This window comes from Cricetulus griseus, chromosome 3, assembly GCF_003668045.3.
Source record: "Cricetulus griseus strain 17A/GY chromosome 3, alternate assembly CriGri-PICRH-1.0, whole genome shotgun sequence".
In the NCBI taxonomy this organism is placed as follows: Eukaryota; Metazoa; Chordata; class Mammalia; order Rodentia; family Cricetidae; genus Cricetulus; species Cricetulus griseus.
Genome location: NC_048596.1, coordinates 58,433,800 through 58,454,466, shown reverse-complemented (window position 1 = coordinate 58,454,466; position 20,667 = coordinate 58,433,800). Strand labels below are relative to the sequence as shown.

The 20,667-nt window shown below is 50.4% G+C and overlaps 1 protein-coding gene and 1 long non-coding RNA gene across 2 annotated transcripts; both read right to left on the bottom strand.

Annotated features, from left to right (window-relative positions):
- Nucleotides 1–921: 921 nt before the first annotated feature.
- On the bottom strand, nt 922–15,772 carry LOC118238546. The gene is made up of 2 exons (XR_004769066.1): nt 13,896–15,772; nt 922–1,637 (listed from the first exon to the last, which is right to left on the bottom strand). It is a non-coding gene; the product is annotated as an uncharacterized LOC118238546 (long non-coding RNA).
- Nucleotides 15,773–16,173: 401 nt separating this feature from the next.
- Ascl2 (achaete-scute family bHLH transcription factor 2) lies at nt 16,174–18,189 on the bottom strand. Its single transcript, XM_027408863.2, has 2 exons — nt 17,223–18,189; nt 16,174–16,660 (listed from the first exon to the last, which is right to left on the bottom strand). The coding sequence occupies exon 1, from the start codon at nt 17,820–17,822 to the stop codon at nt 17,241–17,243; it is 582 nt and encodes a 193-aa protein (XP_027264664.1). The 5' UTR covers nt 17,823–18,189; the 3' UTR covers nt 16,174–16,660; nt 17,223–17,240.
- Between the last annotated feature and the right edge of the window lie 2,478 nt (nt 18,190–20,667).

The window sequence follows — 20,667 nt, the reverse complement described above, 5'->3', positions numbered from 1 at the left end:
ATGAGGTAATAGAAATAATTTTCCAAAAAGCTCCACTTGCAGTAACAAAGTAGTTGCAACAAAACATGTATAGTCTATAAAGCTTAAAGTCACAAAACACTGGAGGTTGGGGAAATGGCTCAGGGATTAAAGTACTTGCCACTCAAATGTGAGGACCAGTGTCCTGGTCCTCAGGGCCTACATAAGTGCCAAATGGACATGGTAGCTCACCAATAACTCCAGACTTGCAAAGCAGAGGCAGGAGATCCCCTGAGTAAGACTAATCATATCAGTGAACTCTGGGTTTGATTGAAAGAGCCTGCCTCGATGAATAATGTGGAAAAGCAATGGAGGATAAGTCCCAACAGCAGCCACGTCCTCCACATGCACACACACATACATGTGCACACACAAAAAAAATGGAAAAAGAAAAAAAACCCTACAAACTGCTGATGATAGAAATCAAATAAAGATCAGAATAAAGCAGACAAATACCCATGGGTGATTCAATTTTAAAATGCCAGTCCTTCTCGAGTCGTTCTAAATATTCCCAAATTGATTCTAAAAATCCCAACAGAATTTTCTTTTCTGTGAACAATGAGCTGTTGACAGTAAAGATAACTCAGAAAGTGAAAGGCACACCACAACACTCATTAGGGAATCCACAGTCACCACCTCACAGCTATTCCATTTGACTTTCCTTAAAGCTGGGACCACATGGTATTGGATGAAAAGACAGATTTATTGGTCAAAGGGCAGACTAGATCCCTGAAGTAGACTCCTGTAAGTATGATCAGTCGAGTTTGGGCAAGATGCCAAAGTGATTACATGGAAAAGGGTGGTGCTGGAGACTTCTTGTCCTAGGAGGTACAGACAGATAGATGTCCATGTACCCAGACAGGGCACTAATGACAGACCAAAGAAAATGATTCCTCCCAAATCTAGCTTAGCAGTTGGTGAGTTTATTTTCCTAATTAATTTCCATTGCTTGATAAACACCATAACCAAAAGCAGTTTGTGGATGGAAGGGTTTATTTCATTGTATACTTTGTAGTCCATCTTGGAGAGAAGTCAGGTCAGAAAGTCAGAACAGGAACCTGGAGGCAGGAACTGCAGCAGAGGCCACAGAGGAGGGCCGCTTACTGCTTCCCTCCTCCTGGTATACTCAGCCTGCTTTCTTAAATAATCCAGGACTGCCTGCCCACATGAATTGGGCTCTCCCACATCAGTCATTAATGAAGAAAATGCCCCGCAGACTTGCCTATAGGCCAATCTTATGGAAGGGTTTTCTCAATTGAGATTCTCCTTTCCCAGATGATCCTAGCTTGTGTCAAACTGAAAAATAAAACAAGTCATCTGACCAGCTCAGGTGACTTACAGGAAAAGGAACCAGGGATGTTGTGAAGATGGATGAGGGTTTACTTACAAGTGTATGGGTGACTCAAAGGCAGTTGCATCAGAAAAAACCACTGACTTTAGGGTCGTTAAACTTCCCATCTTCAGGCTTGCCTTTTAGAGACTCATTCATATCTCTGTGCATGAGGATATGTAGGTGTGACAACCAAAAAGTTCTTCAGACATTGCCAAATGTCCACTGGGGAAGCAGCACCCCAGAGCTGGAAACACCGTGGCTACCAGAGGGTTCCTACCCAGGACACCTGTGCACAAAAGAAAGAAGTTATGTGCTAGATTTTTTTTTTGTATTTAAAATGTGAATAGCAATGCTAAGAAGAATGCAGGCTGGAAGAAAATGTTTGTAAAGCCCATAGCTGGTCCAAGGCCTCCACCTGGAATACACAGAGAACCATGAAAACAGCGACAAGATAGCCAGCGTCATAGGGACACAGAGATGGCATAGAGTTATAAGCATTTCCTGCTGTAGGGCATGGTGGCACAAGCCTTTAATTCCAGAACTCAGAAGGCAGAGGCAGGCAGAGATCTGTAAATTCAATGTCAGCTTAGTCTACAATAGGAGTTCCAGGACAGCCAGGGCTATATATAGAGATCCTGTTTCAAAAATCCAAAACCAAAATCAAACAGGCAAACAAAACCTACAGAGAGCATTGTCTGCTCTTGCAGAGAACCCATGTTCAATTGACAACACCCACAAGGCAGCCCAGAACCTCCTGTGACTTCTGTTCCAGGGAATCTGAGCCCCTCTTCTGGCTACTGTGAACACTGCAAGCAATGCACGTGGTACACATATTTACATACAGACATAACATCCATAGACATTAAATTAAACTTTAAAAATAAGTCTTCTGGCTTGTGTATGTGGTGTCTCTGTGGCTGTAGGTGTGTGTGTATGTGTGTGTGTGTGTGTAGATTGATATTGGTATCTTCTGTGTGGCAGATTCTCTCACTTAAACCCAGAGCTTGATGGTTAACTAGCTAGCAGGCTGGATCCAGTGATGCCCTATCTCCACCTACCTGCCAACAGTTACATGGGTTCTGGGGATCTGAACCTGAGGGCAAGTGCTTTCCCTGATGAACTGCCTCCCCAACCCAGAAAATAAAATTTAAAGACAGATAATATCTGAGAAATGATACCTGAGATGGTCCTCTGGCTTACACATACAGAAACATGCAAAACACACACACACACACACACACACACACACACACACACACACACGTGAGTGCACACACACGAGTGCATACACACACAGAAATCTGCAAAGCAACCATCAAGATGGCTCAGCCAGTACAAGTACTTTTGCATAAGCCTAGCCACCTGAGTTTGATCCCTGGGACCCATGTAAAGAAGGAAAGAGAGAACCTACTCTACAGAGTTTCCCTCTGACTGCCACACACAGGCATGCACACCCATACACATCATGCACACACATAACAATAATAGTAATAATAATAATAATAATAAAATTACAAAGGGCTTAAACAAATACCCACCAAAGAAGAGATATGCATGGCAAATCAATGGCTGAAAAGGTATTCCACACCATTAGGTGCTAAAGAAGTGAGCTTGGCTCTTGTTCTTCAGCTGCCTGTAGGCGTACAGAGAGGCTGAAATTAAGGCAAATGATGGCAGCTAACACCAACAGCCATATATAGTTGCATTCACATTCTGCCCAAGCTCAACTGGCCATATTCATAGGGTCTACTCCTGAGATCTGTTCTACTCCATTGATCTAGAAACCAACCCTTTCACTCAACACCATATGGACAGATGGACATATGGGCAGGTGGGGGACCAATGCACCATGCTATTGGAGGTGTAGATCAATTTGTGTGCTGGGATGGTCTCTGCCTTATGGGGTGTCAAGAGTAAGGGATGTTACTTATACAATTCAACCCGTTCAGGAATGTGCAGGTGTGTCTATATACACAACTTTTTTGTCTGTGCATGTGTGTGCTATGTGTATGTCTGTGTGTGTGTGTGTGTGTGTGTGTGTGTGTGTGTGTGTGTTTCAGCATGTCTGTGTAACTGTATGTGTGCCTGTCTCAATTCATCTGTGTACATGTATGTATCCATCCATGTGTCTCTCAGAGTATCTGTGTGTACTAGAGTGTGTCTGTTTGTGTTTCAGAGTCTCTTTATAATTCTGTGTGTGCATGTGTGTGTTGGAGTGTCTGCATTTATCTGGGTGTCTGAGTTACTTTTCTATTGCTATGATAAAACACCATGACCACAGCAACTTATAAAAGGAATTGTTTAATTTGAGGATTAGGATTTCAGAGAGCTAAAATCCATGACCACTGTGTTAGAAGTATGGCGGCAGGCAGGCAGGCACTGAAATGAGAGCTTACGTCTTGATCTGTAAACACAGGCAGAAAGAGATAACTGGGAATGGTGTGAGCCTTTGAAACCTCAAAGTCCACCTCCAGTGGCAGACCTCCTCCAAGGCCGAACTTCCTAATCCTTCCCAACATTTCCACCAACAAGGGATTAGGCATCCAAACATATGAGGAGCCTATGGGGACCATTCTCATTCAAACCACCACACTGGATGTGTGTATATATGCATGCTTTGGGGCATCTCAGCATGAATCTGTGTGTGTGTTTCAGGGTGTCTTACATGTGTCTGATGTGTTTGGGAGGGTCTAGAATGTATCTGGGTGTGTTTTTGAAGTGTCTGCATGTATATGGATATGTGCATGTGTGTGTGTGTGTGTGTGTGTGTGTGTGTGTGTGTGTGTGTGTTTTGGGAGGCCTCCGTATGAATCTCTGTATGTCAGGGTGTCTCAAAGGTATCTGGTTGTGTGGAGGTAGATATTTGTTTGGAGTGTCTGCATGTATCTGGGTATACATGCATACCATGTATGTGCGTTTTGGGATGCATGTATCTGGGTGTATGTGTTTTGTGGTGTCTGGCATGTGTCTGGGTGTGTGATTTTGGAGTGTCTGGGTGTATCTGGGTGTATACATGTACATATATTTGTTTCAGGATAACTCTGCAAGTACTCAGGTATATGCATATATGTGTGTTGGTGTGTTTCTGCATGTGTATGAGTGTGTGGTACACCACAGGGTCTTTGTGCTTGTGCCATTCCTGTGTACAAATGCAGGAGGGAGGGGCAGCACTTGGCTGCCTGGTGTCTTGTGAGTAGAGCCCTGGGGCTGAGGGCTGGGCTTGAGTGGCCAAGGCGTTTCCAGCTTCAAATGAAGCAGAGCAGAAACAGAAGCTGGAATCCACCCCCAGTGGCTGCCCTGCCCAGAACAGGTTCAACCTGAACCAGTCTGGTGCTGTTTGGGGGTGGGGTGGCTGCCATCACAAGGGAAAGGAAGGCCAGACCTTGGGGGTGGTGCTGAGTTTGTCTGCCACCCTGCATCCAGGCCTGCTACCTACTGCCTGTCATCTCCCTGATCTGTCTTTGCTGGTTTTAAGTTTACCAGACCTGTCTTCCCTGGAGTCCTTAAACTAGTCGAGTCCTGGGGTCTCCCTGACTCTGCCCTTCAGTTCTGCACCAGTCCAAGTCTTCTCCAGGGCACTGAACATGCCTGAGTGAGGTCAATGGCCCCACATCTGCTCCTAGCTCAACTAGCCTCCCTATCATCATCGATACCAACTGTTCAAGTCCTATATCCCTCCTACAGGCACCCTGTGTCTACTCCAGAAGTGCCCTGTCCCTAGGCTGGGCTCTGGAACCCATACACCAGATCACTAACAACTCATGAGGCCTCAAATGAACTTTAAAACGGCCATTGTTCCTCAATATCCCAGAGGCCCTCCAGTTCCTGTCCCTCAGGATGCTGACAAAGAGAAAAGGGTCCTAATATCCCTTCATCCCTTTTCTGCCCCAGGCAGGCAATGTTCCAGAGCCACCATGGGAGGGAGGTGCCATGCTGGTCTGTGTGTCCCGGTATATCCCAGTCATGACTCCTCTAGAGAGTAAATGACTTGGCCTTTTTTAAAAGTGGAAGATCTGTTAAGGTGGTGGTTTATCCATCTGTCTGATGTTGGTTGGTTGACAGAAGGTCTCTTATGTTGCTCAGACTAGACTTAAACTCTCCATGTTTTGCCACAGTCTCCTACTCACTAGAAACAGAGGCCTGTGCAATTATGCAAGTGAATCTGCCTTAGAGGCCAATCAAGCAAGAAGGACCTCCTTGACCTTTAGGAATGAGTACCTCAACCAGATGCCTGATCCCAGGCTTCGGTAAGAAGACAACAGCATAAGCCAGCTCCCATCACAGGACTTCCCAGCAGCCAAGGCTGGATGATAAGAAACAAGATGGAGCCCATCCATCTACCAATGCACCCTCACAACTCATACTTTTTGGGTATCATCCCAATGCCCCAATATCTCAGCCAGACGTCAAGCCCTGGATCCCTACAGCTCTGCTCAGGTGCCCTCAGTGACTATCCCTGACAGAAACGCAAGATGTCGGTCTAGCCTGATTCCTTTTGGGTACCAACAGAACATAGCAGGAAGCCCAAGTTCGCAGACACACACTAGTCAAGAAAGCCATGACAGCATTGTCTATAGCCGCTGAACCATGGGCCACTGTCAGTAGCAGAGAGAAGGACAGACCCTCATGTGGTCAACAGTGGCCATCTTCAGAGACCACAGCAGTCAATGGCTAGCAGGCTCGTGTGTGTGCTTTGTTCAAATGAAGTTCAAGAACAGCCCCTAGGTGTGGTAACAGATGGCAGGACATGGCAGGAATGGGGCCAAATCTCAGGGAAGCCTGTGGCTCTAGAAGGATTGGGCGTGGTGACTGAGGGATCGTCCAAATGCAGATGAATGCAGAATTCTGCAGCGCGCAATCACACTCCTGCTCAGACTCAAATGAAAGATGTTAGCCATATTCCTGGACCTCCAAGACTTACATGTCCAGAGTACCCCAGAAAAGGGGAGATTCCAGGGTAGATACAGGGTAATGGCAGGCTTGTGTCCCTGGGGAAGCAGACTCAGAGCACTCTCATGAGGGGATGTGGCACTCTCCTCAAAGAGGCCTTTGCTGCAGATCTTGGGAGCCAGACATGGGTTGCTCTAGGTCTTGGGCCACCTAGATTGAACCCAAGGCTCGTGCCTCAGTCCAATCTAATCTCCAGTATACATAACCCCTCTTCTTTTACAACACAGAGGTAGCCAGAATGTGATGGCCTTAGGGAGGTGGGCAGAGCTCCAGGAATCTTGCCCCCAATAGCAGGATGGACAGAATATTTGGCACAGGCCTGAAACTTGCCCCTCTACATTCCACTGGCCCTCCCTCTACTAGATCCTCTTCATCTGCAGGTCCCAGCTGACGATGGTTCCTAGAGCCCTCCTGCCCAGCTGTGCAGGTGATCAAACCTGTTTCTGCTGTTCCCTCAGCATCCAGTATCCCCCGAAGGAGGGAAGGGCAGGGTGGGCACCTTGCGGGAAATGGGAATAAAAGGACAGACCAGTAAGGGATGAGCAGGGGCCTACCAGTCCCTGCCTTGTGGATGAATGAACGGGTGTGTTTCATGCCCACCCCTATCCTCTCTTCTACCCTCCTCACTTCAGAGTGCATCCTGGGGGCTAGGGTGTAGGGTATCTCCTCCAAAGCTGTTTGGCAGGACTTGCCCTCAGCAAGGTCAGTGCAAAGTTACATTGTTACAAATGGTCCTGCCAGGATGAAACTGGAGGCACGAAGGAGATCATGATGGAGACAGAGTGACTGTGACTATCAGGAAAATCTTGAGATGACGCCAGCACTCCTCCACCCCTTAACCCTAGGCTGTAAGGAGCCCATGGCCCTTCCTATCCTCTACAGTACTGGTTCTCTACCTATGGGCCATGATCCTTTAGGAATTGAAGGACCCCTTGTAACAGGGATTGCCTAAGACCATTAGAAAACACAGATATTTACATTATGCTTCAGAACAGTAGCAAAATTATAGTTATGAAGTAGCAACAAAAATAATTTTTGGTTGGGGTCACCATAACATGAGGAACTGAATTAAAGGGTCATAGCATAAGAAGTTTGAGAACTTACCAAGACTCAGCCTCCAGTCCTGTGAAATGGGCACAGAACACAGGCTAAAGTGAAACAAGAAGCACCTTGGGTCTGGCACCCCAGCAGGGTAAACTGAGGAAGAAGCTTTCTGCTCTGAAGACTGGCCTCTAAGCATTCTGCTAATTCTAGGTGTGTCCAGAGGGAAATTGGCCAGGATCCCAAGTCCCAGAGATGGCAAGGCTGTCACCTTGGGGGTGGGGTGGGGGGGGTCAGACTAGCTACACACTGAGTGGGCTCAGAATAGGAGGGACAACTGCAGAGGCTTCAGACACATATGTCGCACACCTATCTGCCTGTTGCTCACACACACTCACACCCAGTCCTGAGAGAGCTATGTGCCTGCCTACTATATCTCTCCCATGGAGTCCTGGCTCCAGCCTGGGATTAGAAAGACCCCAGAAACTAAGTTCACCCTACCCTCCACAGCTAGCTTCCTACACAAAGCTATCCAGCCTCAAGCCTCAGTTTTGCAATCTGACAAACGGGTCTCTACCTTCTTTCTCTGCCCACCTTGCAAGAGGGCATGGTTTACATAGTAGCAAGCCTATGGGGGCTATAGTCAGGGAGGAGATGGAGTTGGATATATAAAACCTAGCCCAGATCTTCCCAGACCTAGCCTACAAGACAGCTGTTGTCTGAGCTGAAGGCCCCACCTGCCAGTCTACAAAAGGCATTCAAATAAGAGACAAATATTTGAGGCTCCAAGATACAGGCCAGGCCAGCCCAGCCCAGCCTCTGCCACTCAATGGCTGCTCCCTGGCCCTCATTTGGGTATTAATTGCATTCATTTTGAGATTTGCATGTTTATCAATGCAGCCAGCCTCTGGTGGACTGGACTAAGCCTGGGACTCCTAGGTAAGCACCAGGTGCAGGGAAGGCATGTAATCAGGAGCCTAGGGCTACCCTCACCTCCCAGATAACATCACAGCACAATCAGCACCTTGGGCCACATTACCTAGAGGAATAGGCCCAAGGGACAAGCTAGGGGGAAAACTGTAATCTACCAACAGGTGTGGGAAGCCAACATCCCTGTCACATTGGCTCCCAACATCCCATAGCTGGGGTTAGGGGTGCTGCCTGCACCTCAGTCTGGTAGGGTAGCCCGGGAGTCACTGTCACATTAGGTCACAAGAGAAAGGGGACCCTCCTAACCATGCAGCACCTGGAGGAAGAGGGAGTCCATGTCACCCTCCTAGGTTTCACCTTGCTGGGGCTGGGATCTTAGGGAGTAGCTTTTACTTTCAGGTCTTGTCACAGCCACCCTAGTCTCAGGAGATATATCTCTCTCAAGACCACATGGAAAATCAAGTATCCCTGTCCTCAGTTCTGGACTAGTTACCGTTCACAAGAGTTGCCCAAAGAGGGACCTGCTTCACCAGGGCACACGGGCAATGAAGGAGAGGTGTGGCTTGAATGCATCTATGTAGGAGGCTCCTCCCTTCCTGTCTGATGGGGGCTGCGTTGTTCCCTATACGCACTCTTGTCTGCTGAAGCCACAACATCCAGTCATCCAGAGTACCATGCTTGGAGACAGGTCTTTAAAGAGGTAAGTTAAAAGGAGGTAGTTAGGGTGGCCTTGATCCGTATGACTTGGGTTTCTTGTAGAAGGGATCAGGACACAGGCACACAGAGGATGATCACATGAGGACACAAGAGAAGACACCATCTGCCATGTAACACCTTGTAACACCTCTACCTCAGACTTCTAGCCTCAGAGAAAGCCCTGAGGAGATGCTGAAGTGCTGTCCCCAGACTGAGCTGACTCACCTCTGCCTCTGCAGCTGTCATGCCCCAAGGTCCCGCTGCTGCTCTGCAAATGTGCCCCCTCAGGCATTAGTAACTGGGGCTGGCTTTTCCTGGTCCTGGAGGTGCGACAAGAAGCACCCAGATGGAAGCCCATAACCTTCCCTCATCTTCCACAGTGGAGGGTGGGTGCCTGCTGGTGGGGGTGGGGGTGCTGGTAAGAAGGACTGGGACTGGCAAGCATATCCCACACTGCCTCCTATTGCTGAGAGACCTTTGGCAGTCACTCTGGGGGAGTGACAAGCGACTCCCCAGGAGGCCCCTGCCTTTCTGTGACTGAAGCTGCACCTCTGGGAAACACCTAGGCAGCTGGCAGTTCAGAGCCCAGTGGATAGTGGCCTATTCCCAAATGTAAAATGGAGGGGTTTGGGGGCGGGGGGAGGAACTTGCAATCTCAGCAGGGGTCCTGTTCCTGCTAAGTACCTAGAGGCAGGAGGCAGGAGGCAGGAGATGGGGTTCTCTGTGCCTTCAGGCTTCTGGCCAGTCACTTCACTCAATTAAACCCAACCAGAAGCCAGGGAGGGAAAGTGCCAGAGTGATAAGGCAGGAGCCCATCGATGGTGGTGGCAGGGAGCAGGAATCAACCCTGGGAAGGCCACACCTGCTTTCAGCCCATCTCTTTTCCCTTCCTCCTTCCTTTAGGCCCACCAAGGAGAAGATCTGGTTTGAAGCAGAGGTGTGCTACCCTCCTGTCAGCCTTTCGGGGAGTCCTTCCTGAACCTCAGGCCTCTTGTCTCCAAGCCCAGGGCATAGGCCTTTTCCTCACCTACTTAGAAGGTTTGGAGTGTGTAGAGGCCTGAGCTGGGCCCTGGATCCTCTCTACTTAGCAAACCAGTCCCTCCATGTGAACACAAAACAGCAAGCACGGTGTCCTTACTTCAGGCAGGCACAAGGGAGGTGTAGCCTCCACTCTCGTTCACTTGGAACCCTTCTCATTTTAGGGTACCTGTGAGTGTTGGGTAGGGTAAGACCCTCAAAGAGGCCAGGATTGTCCTGGGGAGACTGGAGCTCCCCGTGTCATTGTGCTGTTGTCTTTTCTCTGGCAGCAGCCTCCAGCCTCCACCCTCCACCCTCCAGTTCTCATGGCCTAGGCACCCCCCACAACCAGCCTCTGGCTTCCTCTCATCTTCTCTGGGCTTCAGAACAGGTTTGAGTCAGTCCCCAGTCCCCCAGAGCTCAAAGATGATCCAGACTCATCACTCAGACTGAGTCTAAGAAGCCACTCACCAAACCAGGCTGGAGAACAGAGAACTGAGGACACCCACCCAAGGGCCCAGAGGTGCTCTGAAGCCTCCAGGAGCCACCTGAGACGACCCTATGTCAGGTCCCTTAAGCCTCACCCTACAATCAAACCAGTTGCCTCTGGATACAGATGTGCTGCCATGGTCCCCAGGTCGCTGAAGGTTACCAGTCTCAGGAGAAGGGAAGATGTAAGAGCAACAGGGCCCTGTTGACAGTAGTGTTTCCTGACACAGCCCTTTCACTGATTGTTGTGTCTGGGTGTCATCATCTTCAAGGGACTGTGGTCTCAAGACAGCCAGGAAGCAAGTGATATGTGGGGCCTCTTCACACAGCAGTTTTGGGGGGGGTAGCTTGAGGGCCAGTTTCCTGGGTGTGAGACCTCTGTAGCCCCCTAGGTCCCACAGTGTCCCTATGTCCCACAGTGTCTTGGTATTCTTCCCTTTGAATCTGAGTGGGTGAATGAAGGTCAGGGGACTTTGGAATATGCTTGTGAGTTAAGGAGACATTGTACTCTGTTCTTGCCACCCCACAACCCCTCTGTCAAGCCCTAGGTCTTCCAGTTACACCTACAGCTGAGCAAGATAGGGTGTCCAGAGGCCACATTTGCCATTCAAACCAGGACTTGGCTTCAAAGGCAGGAAGGATACAAAGTAAGCATGAAGGATTGGGGGACAATGTCTGTCTTAGCGGGAGATTTCCCAACATCAGACAACCACTTACACTGAATATGCTGACAGCCACTGTTTGCAGCTGTTGCTTGAGACAGGGTCTTATTGTATAGCTTTGGTTGGCCTGGAACTTGCTATGTAGATCAGGCTGGCCTTGAACTCACAGAGATCCGCATGCCTGTGCCTCCCGAATGCTGGGATTAAAGGCATGTGCTACCATGCCTGTCTGTCCTGTCCCTCTTTCCCATCAGTAAACAAGGATGGAGAGTATTAATACATTACACAAACCATTGAACTTTGGCCATTTAGTATCTCTGGGATACAGGGAACTATGTCCAGTCAGAGTTTCTGCATACCATTTAAATGTTCTCTCACATTTTCATGTATAACTAACATTACAGAACAAAAAGACAGATGGCAAAATTCATGCTATTTATTCCAGTCTTTTATATTTAAGGGTGACTGATTTTGGAAGCTATCACCCCTGAGATACCAAAAGGGGGGGGGCTCAAGACTCCTCCATAAAACCCTGCAGTATGTTATAGAACCTACACATCTTTTGTGTGCTTTAATCTTCCTTCTATGACTGACAATATCCACTACAACAGAATGCTATATATGATGGGTTAATGTACTATTGACAAGAGAAAATTCCCCACATGTTTACCATGGGTAAAATTGTTTCATACAATCTTTTGTTTTGTTTTTTAGAGACAGAGTTTTTCTGTGTAACCTTGGTTGTCCTGGAACTTGCTCAGTAGACCAGGCTGGCTCCTCCTGCCTCTGCCTCCTTAGTTCTGGGATTAAAGGTGTTTGCCACCACTCCTAGCATCTCAAAATATTTTCAATGGGGTGGAGAGATGGCACAAACATAAAAGTACTGCACAAGCATGAAGACATGAGTTTGACCCCCTGCAACCATATAAAAAGCCAGGCAAGGTGGCATTAGTCTGTAATGCCAGCTCTGGAGAGGAAGACCCCTGAGGCTTTCCAGGCAGCCACTATAGTCTATGAATGAGCTTCAGGCCCAGTGAGAGACCCTGTCTCAAAAACTAAGATGCAGAATAAATGAAGAAATCACCCAACATCAACCTGACTTCCATACATGCACACAAATGCACACATACTACACATGTGCATGCATGCACATGAATTTTCAAAGCTCATTTGGAAAGCCCTTGGATACAGAAGGCCAACTGCAATTTAAATTGTCAATGTTCCTTTCTTTACAGTGGCATTAAATTAATGGATACAAGACACCCCAAGTGAAGACACAAAGCAGTGAAGAAAGAGAAGGTTTGTGTTTGAGATCCTTTGATGCTACTTACTCCTTTGCCCTTTTAGAGTAAGGAGTGTGTCTCAGTCAGCTTCCTGTCACTACAATAAAGCGCTTCAGGTAATCAGTCCATAAGAAGAAAAAAAAATTATTTCAGTTTTTTGCAATTTCAAAGGTATCGGTGTAGCCCCGTGGTGCTGCCGTTTTTTGGGGGGGCACATATCATGGTGGAGACACATGGCACGCATAAGAAGACTGCTCAAAAAACAAAGAAAGATGAAGGGTAGGAGCCTCCTGAAACTCTACTTGTTTTGCTCCATGCCCCAGGCATTACTCAGCCAGCCCTGGACATCCTGCTGACAGCTGGGCTCTCAGGGCAGCCTTGACCTCCTTGGGAACACAGTATCCTGGGGAGTATGGTGCCTTTGATGGTGCTGTCTGGAAAGGAAAGAACCTTGTACAACATGGCCTTGACTGACAGTCTGGTCTATACAGCTCACCTGAACCCCGGGGCTGCACAGGCTCTCTGCCACGGCCTGGGGCCCTGTGCTTATTCCCTCGACACTACTATATAAGGGACACATTGCTGTTTGGAAGAATGGCATCCACCAGAGACTGGACTCCCAGGTGGGGTGTCTGGGCTACCTGTGGCAAGTGGCACACCCAATTCCTAACAGAGAGTGGTGCCAGTGAAGATTCCCTGGATGTGTGGCTGGAGACCATAGTTCATAGGGTATTCAACCTTGGCAACTTCCCTGACCTATTTTGGGGCCTTTGTGTGTCACTGACTACTCCCCATCACACACACAATGTGGAGAGACACATTTGGGACAAAGTGATTTGTGAGTCAGAGTCCATAGAGATCTTCTCAGTAGGGTACACTGGTGCAGCCCCGGGGCCCCAGTGATTAAGAGACAAGAGCGTTTATCGATCACAAGTAAAAGAGGGTTCCCAAAGCTCCCAGGATCCCAGGTCACTGGATTGCCCTCCACCTCCTCACTTACCCTGCCAGGGTGAGTATGACACTGAGTATGACTCTGCGAACAGTAACCGTTCTGCGGCACTACTTCACCTTGTCCCATGGTTGAGAGCTACAAGAGGCTATCCTTGCCCCCACTCCCCAGACTGATCCAGATCACTTTCTGCCTGGAATGGGTATCTCTCCTTCCAGCAGAACTCTGATGCTCCCTACCCCCACTCCAGCATAGGGCAAGCCAGGGACCCTGGGCCATGAGGGGCCCTGTCCAGCAGCGACTCTGCCTAGGCTTGTTCATCCAGAATACCAAATGTTGGGGGTGTCCTCCCCAGGAAAGCTGACCACTCCTGACTACTCAGGGAAGAATGAGAGTCCAGGGTCAGAATCCCATTTACCTGCCATGATCAAGTTCTGTGGCTTCAGGCACTTAATCAGTGGGGATTGGTGTTCTGTAATTGACAGCTAAAGGGACTTTCTGACAAGAGCACAGCTGGGGTGACTCACCTGTTGTCTGGCTGCTTGTAAAAGCTCTTCTTCTCTCCACAGTGGCCCCCTTGGGATAAGTTTGGATAATGAATTATACGGTGACCACACTTCATGTCTTGAGGCAGGTTACAGGCACAGGGTAGTACACTGCCAAAGAGCTCCACTCTTGTCCCTCAGGCTATCATCTCCGGGAAACACCGGGTCAGGGACTCCAAACATGATACCTGGAACAAATTGCTTCCAAGAGACTTAAGAAATCAATCCAGCAAGTATGTGGGATGGATCCTGGTTCTACAGATCAGAGAGAGAATGTGTGTCACTGCGGGTGATAAAAGGCACTGGGGTTTCCTTAGGCATGGAAATCATACAATCTGGAGGTGCTTCAAAACCTCATGGAGGCAGGAAGCAGGGTGGGGCAGCAGTAGCCTCCTTAAGTCATAACCAGCTTTCACCTGGCTGCCCATGATCTGGTACATGCCTCTTGCCAATAGGCTTGTCTCCAGAAGAAGGCAAGTTCCCTGAGGTTGGAGTTTCTATCTGGCACACCATATCCCCACTCAGTTCATAAAGCAGAAAAGTTCTTTTGTGCCTGTGCTGTATATGAGTCTATTCACGAATGAAAGTCAGAGGGCATCAGGTGTTGGTTCTCTTCCACCTTGACATAGAGGGCTGTTTTTTTCTGCAGTCTGTGCCAGCCTGGCTGACCTGTTATACTTCCAGAGATTCCCCTACCTCTGCCTCCCATTTTCCCATAAGAGTGGAATTACAGATGTGCTATATAAGTCCAGCTTCTAGGTGAATTCTGAGGATTTAAAGTCAGGTCCTCATACTTGCACAGCAAGCCCTTTCACCTACTGAGCCATCTGTTCTGCCTCCTCCACCCCCCACTCCCACCCCTTTGAGCTCAGACTGGCCTGAAACTCACAATTCCCCTGTCTCTGCCTCCTAAGTGTTCAGACTACAGGTGTGAGCCAATAAAGTTGCTTGCTTAATGAAGATAGAAACTTCAGATATCCCATAATACAGCAGAGCACACCATTGACATCACTGGAGATTTGTGTACACACAGAGGCTCATGTTTCCAGCAATCCCCCTTCCTGCCCCCACCTTTCCGTAAACCACTTTGAGATACAGGAAAGAAAATCAGGTTCCCTGGCTCAGTGAAGACACTGGCTGGCAATGGACTCTTGGGGGACAGGGTGGCCCTTCCTCAGTGGCCATGATAGATCCCATGTTGTTTTCCAAACAGGCCCACTCAGTCCTACAGCTTCAAGCAGTTGCTGGGCTGACCCAAAATGAACCAGATCCTCATCAGAGCAGCTGACAAACTTTGATCCAAGTTAGATTCAACTTTGACCCTGGCTTTAGGGTTCTGGGTCCTGTGAAGAAGAGGGGGACCCTGCCATGATACTGAGACAGACAAACTTCTTGAATACAGTACATGGAAGACATCTGCTCCATGGAACAGCACTTGCTGATTCCCACAGCTCCAACGGTTGTGTTCCTACCACTCCCTCCTGAAGAAAGGGATGCTAGCAGCACCCTAAAAACACCTGGGGATCCCCTCAGCCCCACCCAAACCCCTGCAATAAAAGGGAGCTTTGGACACACGGAGACTTCAAAGCTGCAGAGGTTCAGGGTCAAAGGTGGAGCTGGGTAATATCTTAGCAATCATAGCTTGGTTCCCTGGGCTAGGGAACATGGGTGGGGAGTCCTTGGGAAACTTTCAGGTCTTCCTTGCTCACTAGAGAATCTTACAATTGCAGTAGAGATCTATCTGCAGGACCTATGGTCACTAGCCCTAGCAGCCAGCACAGGAGGAGCCCAGCACATGCTGGCTGCAGCTCATGGACTGGTCTTCCAACCCCTTCCCTAAAAACCGGAAGGTAGGTAGACTCAGCACCATTTGCGAGCTAGGCAATTTGCCAAGGGCACCCAGCTGGTAAGGGAGAGAGAGAGACCTGGACCTGGAGATGCCCACAGTCCAGAGATAGGGAGTCAATGGTTCCCACACATCAAATTATCTTCAGCCTGCACTTGCCCTCTCATACAGACCCTTCCTAGGGGTAAGCTGCCCTAGAGGGCAGACACTTGATCACAGACACCTGCATGAAAGCCCTTGTCCTCTGAGATGCCCAAATTGCTTTGCCATCTGTGGAAAGATGGCTAGAGTAGGCACTCACATCTATGTATCCACCCATGCAATGTGGGACTCAAGATTAGTCTCAGCTACTACTATTCCACCCAGGCCTAGCCCTCACCTAGGAAACAGGGACGAGGAGGTAGAAGGCATTGCAAACACCAATGAAAAACAACTTTTATAGAATAGTACACTTTACAAAAGCAGGTTTCCCACACTGGCAAACATCAGCGCCAGGCTGGGTTTCAGAAGGGGAAAAGTGCAGCCAGGCATCTTGCCCTCAGGGCCTGACTGGTCCAAACTTTGGCCAGGTTGGAAAGTTATAGACAGTGGGGGTGAGGGGCAGAGACAATCTTTATTGTGCTCCAGGCCTAAGGATCCTTTGTACAAAAATAAGTCTTCATATTTTCAGTAGAGTCTCTCCAGCAGTTCAAGTTAATTCGTAAAAAAGATTGTCATTGTAAAATCCTTTCTCCTGAGAAATCTCCAAGCCCGAGTGCCACACAGACTGGGAGATGGAAGGTGTCATTCCGCGGGGTGGAGGCTGAGCAGAGGTCAGCACTTGGCTTTTATGGACAAGGCATCGGCCCAAGCTCCGTGGGCAAGAAGCGAGGGTCTGTCCACCAGGAGACAATCAGGGATGCTGTTATGAAGGGGACAGAAGGCGTTAATGTGTGTGGACACAGCCCTACCTCCCAAAACGCAGCAGGCAGTTTCGTTTGCTTGATTAGTTTTGGAGTCTAAGTTCGTGGGTGCCTCGATCCGCTCGGAGGCGCCGACGGGGGCGGGGCGCACGCTCAGAGCCGGCCCGCGGTGACTCAGGGGCCCGCTCCCGCCGACTCATTCTGCACCCCGGCCCAGGACGCGATTTGCAATGCAAACTCACCCCGCCTCCAGCACTCAACTCGGCCGGGTTCCACCAGCACTGGGACCTCGCCGGCCCGGCCCTAAGGCCGCTCCCCTCCTCTAGCTTCCCCCTCCCCCACCCGCAGCGGAGCCCGGAGAGGAAGTTTTGCAATCCCGGACAAACAAACGCTGGTCTTGCTCAGGCTTGAAAAAGGTTGAGGAAAAATGAAGCGTGCGCGAAATCGAAGTGATCGTCCCGGCCGAACCCTGCTGCCCTGGGTCCCTGTGGCGCGAAGCGCCAGGCCCGCCCACCACGTGTCTCCCTTACTGCCTCTCCTCCCTGCCACCCTGGAATTTACCTTAGAGGGGTTGGGTGCTCAGTAGCCTCCTAACCAGCTGGAAAAGTCAAGCAGCTCGCGCTCCACCGGACTCAGCTCTCCCTCGCAGCCACTGTCCTCAGACGAGTAGGCGGAGCGCGGTGAGCCAGGCTCCGAGCTGCCCCGGCGGTCCGGGGATGAAGAGGTGCAGGACAGCGACGCACTGGCGGGGGAGGTAACGGGAGGCGCGCGGGCGGCCGAGGGCCGAGTATCCGATGTTAGCAGCCCCCCGGCAAGCGCGGCGCGCACCGCGTCGTGCTCTGCAAGCAGCCGCTGCAGCGCACGAATGTATTCTACCGCGGAGCGCAGCGTCTCCACCTTACTCAGCTTCTTGCTGGCGCCGCCGTGCGGCACATGCTGCCGCAGCGCCTGGAAGCCCAAGTTTACCAGCTTCACGCGGTTGCGTTCGCGCTCGTTGCGGCGTGCCACGGCAGCCGAGCCGCCCCCAGCCTCGGTTGTGCCAGATCGCCGCCTGCGGCTGCAGCGCAGCAGTTCCGGGGATGCGGGTCTCCGCCGAGCAGCGCAGGTCCCAGCGACTCCAGGAGAGGCGGGCATGAGTCGGGGCAGCGAGCCGCCGTCCATCAAGCTCGCATCCAGCCCTCCGGCGCCTGCTACGAGTTTCTGGGAGCTACTGGAGAAGTGCCCCGAGGAACCGGGTGCGGTGGGAAGCGAACGGTCTCACCTCCACCGGTCTCCAGGCAAGGCACTGCTGCAGGGTTTCCTGGGGCACGTGTCGCTGGGCTTCTGGAGAGTCCTGGGACCCCGTGTAGTACAAGGGCTGAGAGTAGGGAAGTGTGGTGTGCTCGTGTCCCGCGCGTGCGGTCAGACCTCCCCTGGTCTCCCTGTGCGCGGCTCAGGCGGCTCCTTTTAAAATGTATAGATAACCCTCCTCCGCCTGCCGCCGCCTCCTTTCTCACGCCCTCCTTTTGCCTCGCCCTCCCGCCACGCTTTACCCTCCCCCTGGCGTACACATTCTGCAAAGCTGACACTGCGCGCCCCCACCCCCACCCCTCCAGGGTGCAGTTCCCAGGCTACTGCGCCCCCACGCTCCGGGCAAGTGCTTAGTGCGTCCACGACAAGTCCTAGAGTGCAGATCCCTGACTGCGCTCCCTAAGACCCACACCACCAGGGGCTGTCAGAGGGTCCGAGTGTGTTCCACAGGCATCCCTTCCCTCCCTGGTGTCCAGCACTCAAACCCCAATAGCTGCCAGGTCTCCACACACCTAGAGCGCACGGCCGAGTGAGGAACTCGACCAGGCTTTGCAGTGGCCAAGAAGTAGGTGAGCGTGACCACCCTCCCCTCCAAGCCCCATACACACGCGCCACGAACACGCTCCCACGTTCCTCCCTCTGGCGGAGGAGGCGGGAGCCGGAGTCTCAGCCAATCTGGGATCGTCCATTTGGCCAATGACAGCTGGCACGGTCCTATACTGGGCCAGGAGGAAGCGTACGCCTGGCGCGTGGCTTCAGAGATGAGGAGTGTCTGGAACAAAGCTCCACGCCCACTCCGCCCCACCCTGCTCCTCCCGGACCAGGGTGTCCACGTACAGCTGGTGCACACCTTTCTCCCTTTGAGTGTGAGGAGGGCTTGAGGAGTAGTTCAGACCTGTTCTGGAAAATGTCATGTTCCCCAGGCACCTTGTCCCCATACACACCCCATGCCTCTGTGGTTTCAAGGAGCCTCGGAACCCGGCGCCCTGACCCAAGGGGATGCAGTCAAGTCAACTCTGGTCTCTCCTTTCCCACGCTGTCATCTGCATCTTAACAGCAAGCTCTCCAGGTCTGGGTCTCTTTTCCGGACTGTGCCTCCCGAACCCAGTCAGTCTATCTCATTTAGTTCCTGGGTTTTTTGCTCAACGACACTTTTCAGGATTCCAGCGGGCCTCTCAATCCCATCCCTCCCCTGAGGCCGGTGTGGGGAGAGTTGAAGAACAGGGAAATGTACTGATCTTGGAAAAGTTTCTGTCCTGCTCCACTGTCCAAGAACTGTGCCCTTGAGGCCATAGCAAGTCTAGTTTCCCCCCAAAAGGACTAGGTGCTCCTGAGCCTAAACCTATATATAATGTTGAAGTGGTCTATCTGACGGGACTGTTAAGTGGCCGCCTGCGGGCTCCGTTACCTTCCACGATCCATTTGGGCTATATCTTCCTAAACTAGCTTTTTACCTCACACTGTAGGAAATAGGCTGTGAGTCGCAGCTGCCTGGGTGCCTGCTTAGAGACTCCACTACTCTGCCTTGTGGAGCAATCCAAGTAGAAATGGAAGCAGAAATTGGGCTTGGGAGATTGTTCAGTGGGTAAAGTGCTTGATGTGCAAGTGGGGAGATCTCGGTTCAAATCCTCAGAACCCATATAAAGCCAAGATGGGAAGCAGAGAACAGGAGGATCCCTGTAAACTTCCAGGCCAACTAGTCACAAATGCAAAAATGAACAACAGACTCTATCTCAAACAGGCTGGAAGGAGAGGACCAACGGGACCAACACCGGACATAACCTTCAAACTCCATACATATCGTTGTGCCCACCCTTCCATACAAAAGCATGCACACATACAAAGCAAATGGAAGCAGATTGTATCCTCGGTCCTGGATAGCCTTGATCTGCAGACCTTCCCTGTTCAGAGGCCACAGCTGTCATGCCTGCCTCCCTGCATTTCCCTGAGGTTTTTTTTTTTTTTTTCCTTCATTGGGGCAGGGAGGGGGAATAGGGCCGCCTGTAACCTAGGCTAGCCCTGAGATCACTATGTAGCTAAGGATGACCTTAAACTTCAGAACTTCTATCCTCTTCTATCTCCAGAGTGCTTAGTTTACAGGTGTGCACCACCATACATACCCACTGTTATGTGATGCGAGGGACTGAACCCAGGCCTCCATACATGGTACATGCTAGACAATCTAGCAACTGAGCTTCATCCTCAGACCCCTTCCCTGATTAAAAAAAATATATTTATTATTGTATGTGAGTGTTTGCCTGCATGCATGTCTGTGCAACATGTATACGCCTGATGCCCACAGAGGTCAGAAGAAAGTGTCAGATCTCCTGGAACTGGAGTTACAGATAGTTGTGAGTCACCATGTGGGTGCTGGGAATCCCACACAGGTGCTGGGAATCCCATGTAGGCGCTCTTAACCACTGAGCCATTTTTTTTTTTTTACAGCCCCTCTCCCCTAATTCCTTCTTGGTAAGCTCAAAATGACAAGAGGTGTCCTTCACACTACACACCACCAAGTGAAGGCTAGAGAGCAAAGTGGTGACATTGCCAGGGCCCTGCCCTGGTGGTGAAGGTCCATACAGGTTATTACCTCTTGAGACCCTGTGGGACTGTAGCTACTTCTCTGCTGCTATGTTCAAGCTTTGTTCATCTTGGGACTGTGGAGGACAGCAACTGGTTCTAGTCATCTACCAGTTCTTCAACTAGATTTTGTAAT

Coding starts and splice junctions, on each gene's coding strand:
- Ascl2 (XM_027408863.2), bottom strand. CDS start 17,822: ATGGACGGCGGCTCGCTGCCCCGACTCATGCCCGCCTCTCCTGGAGTC.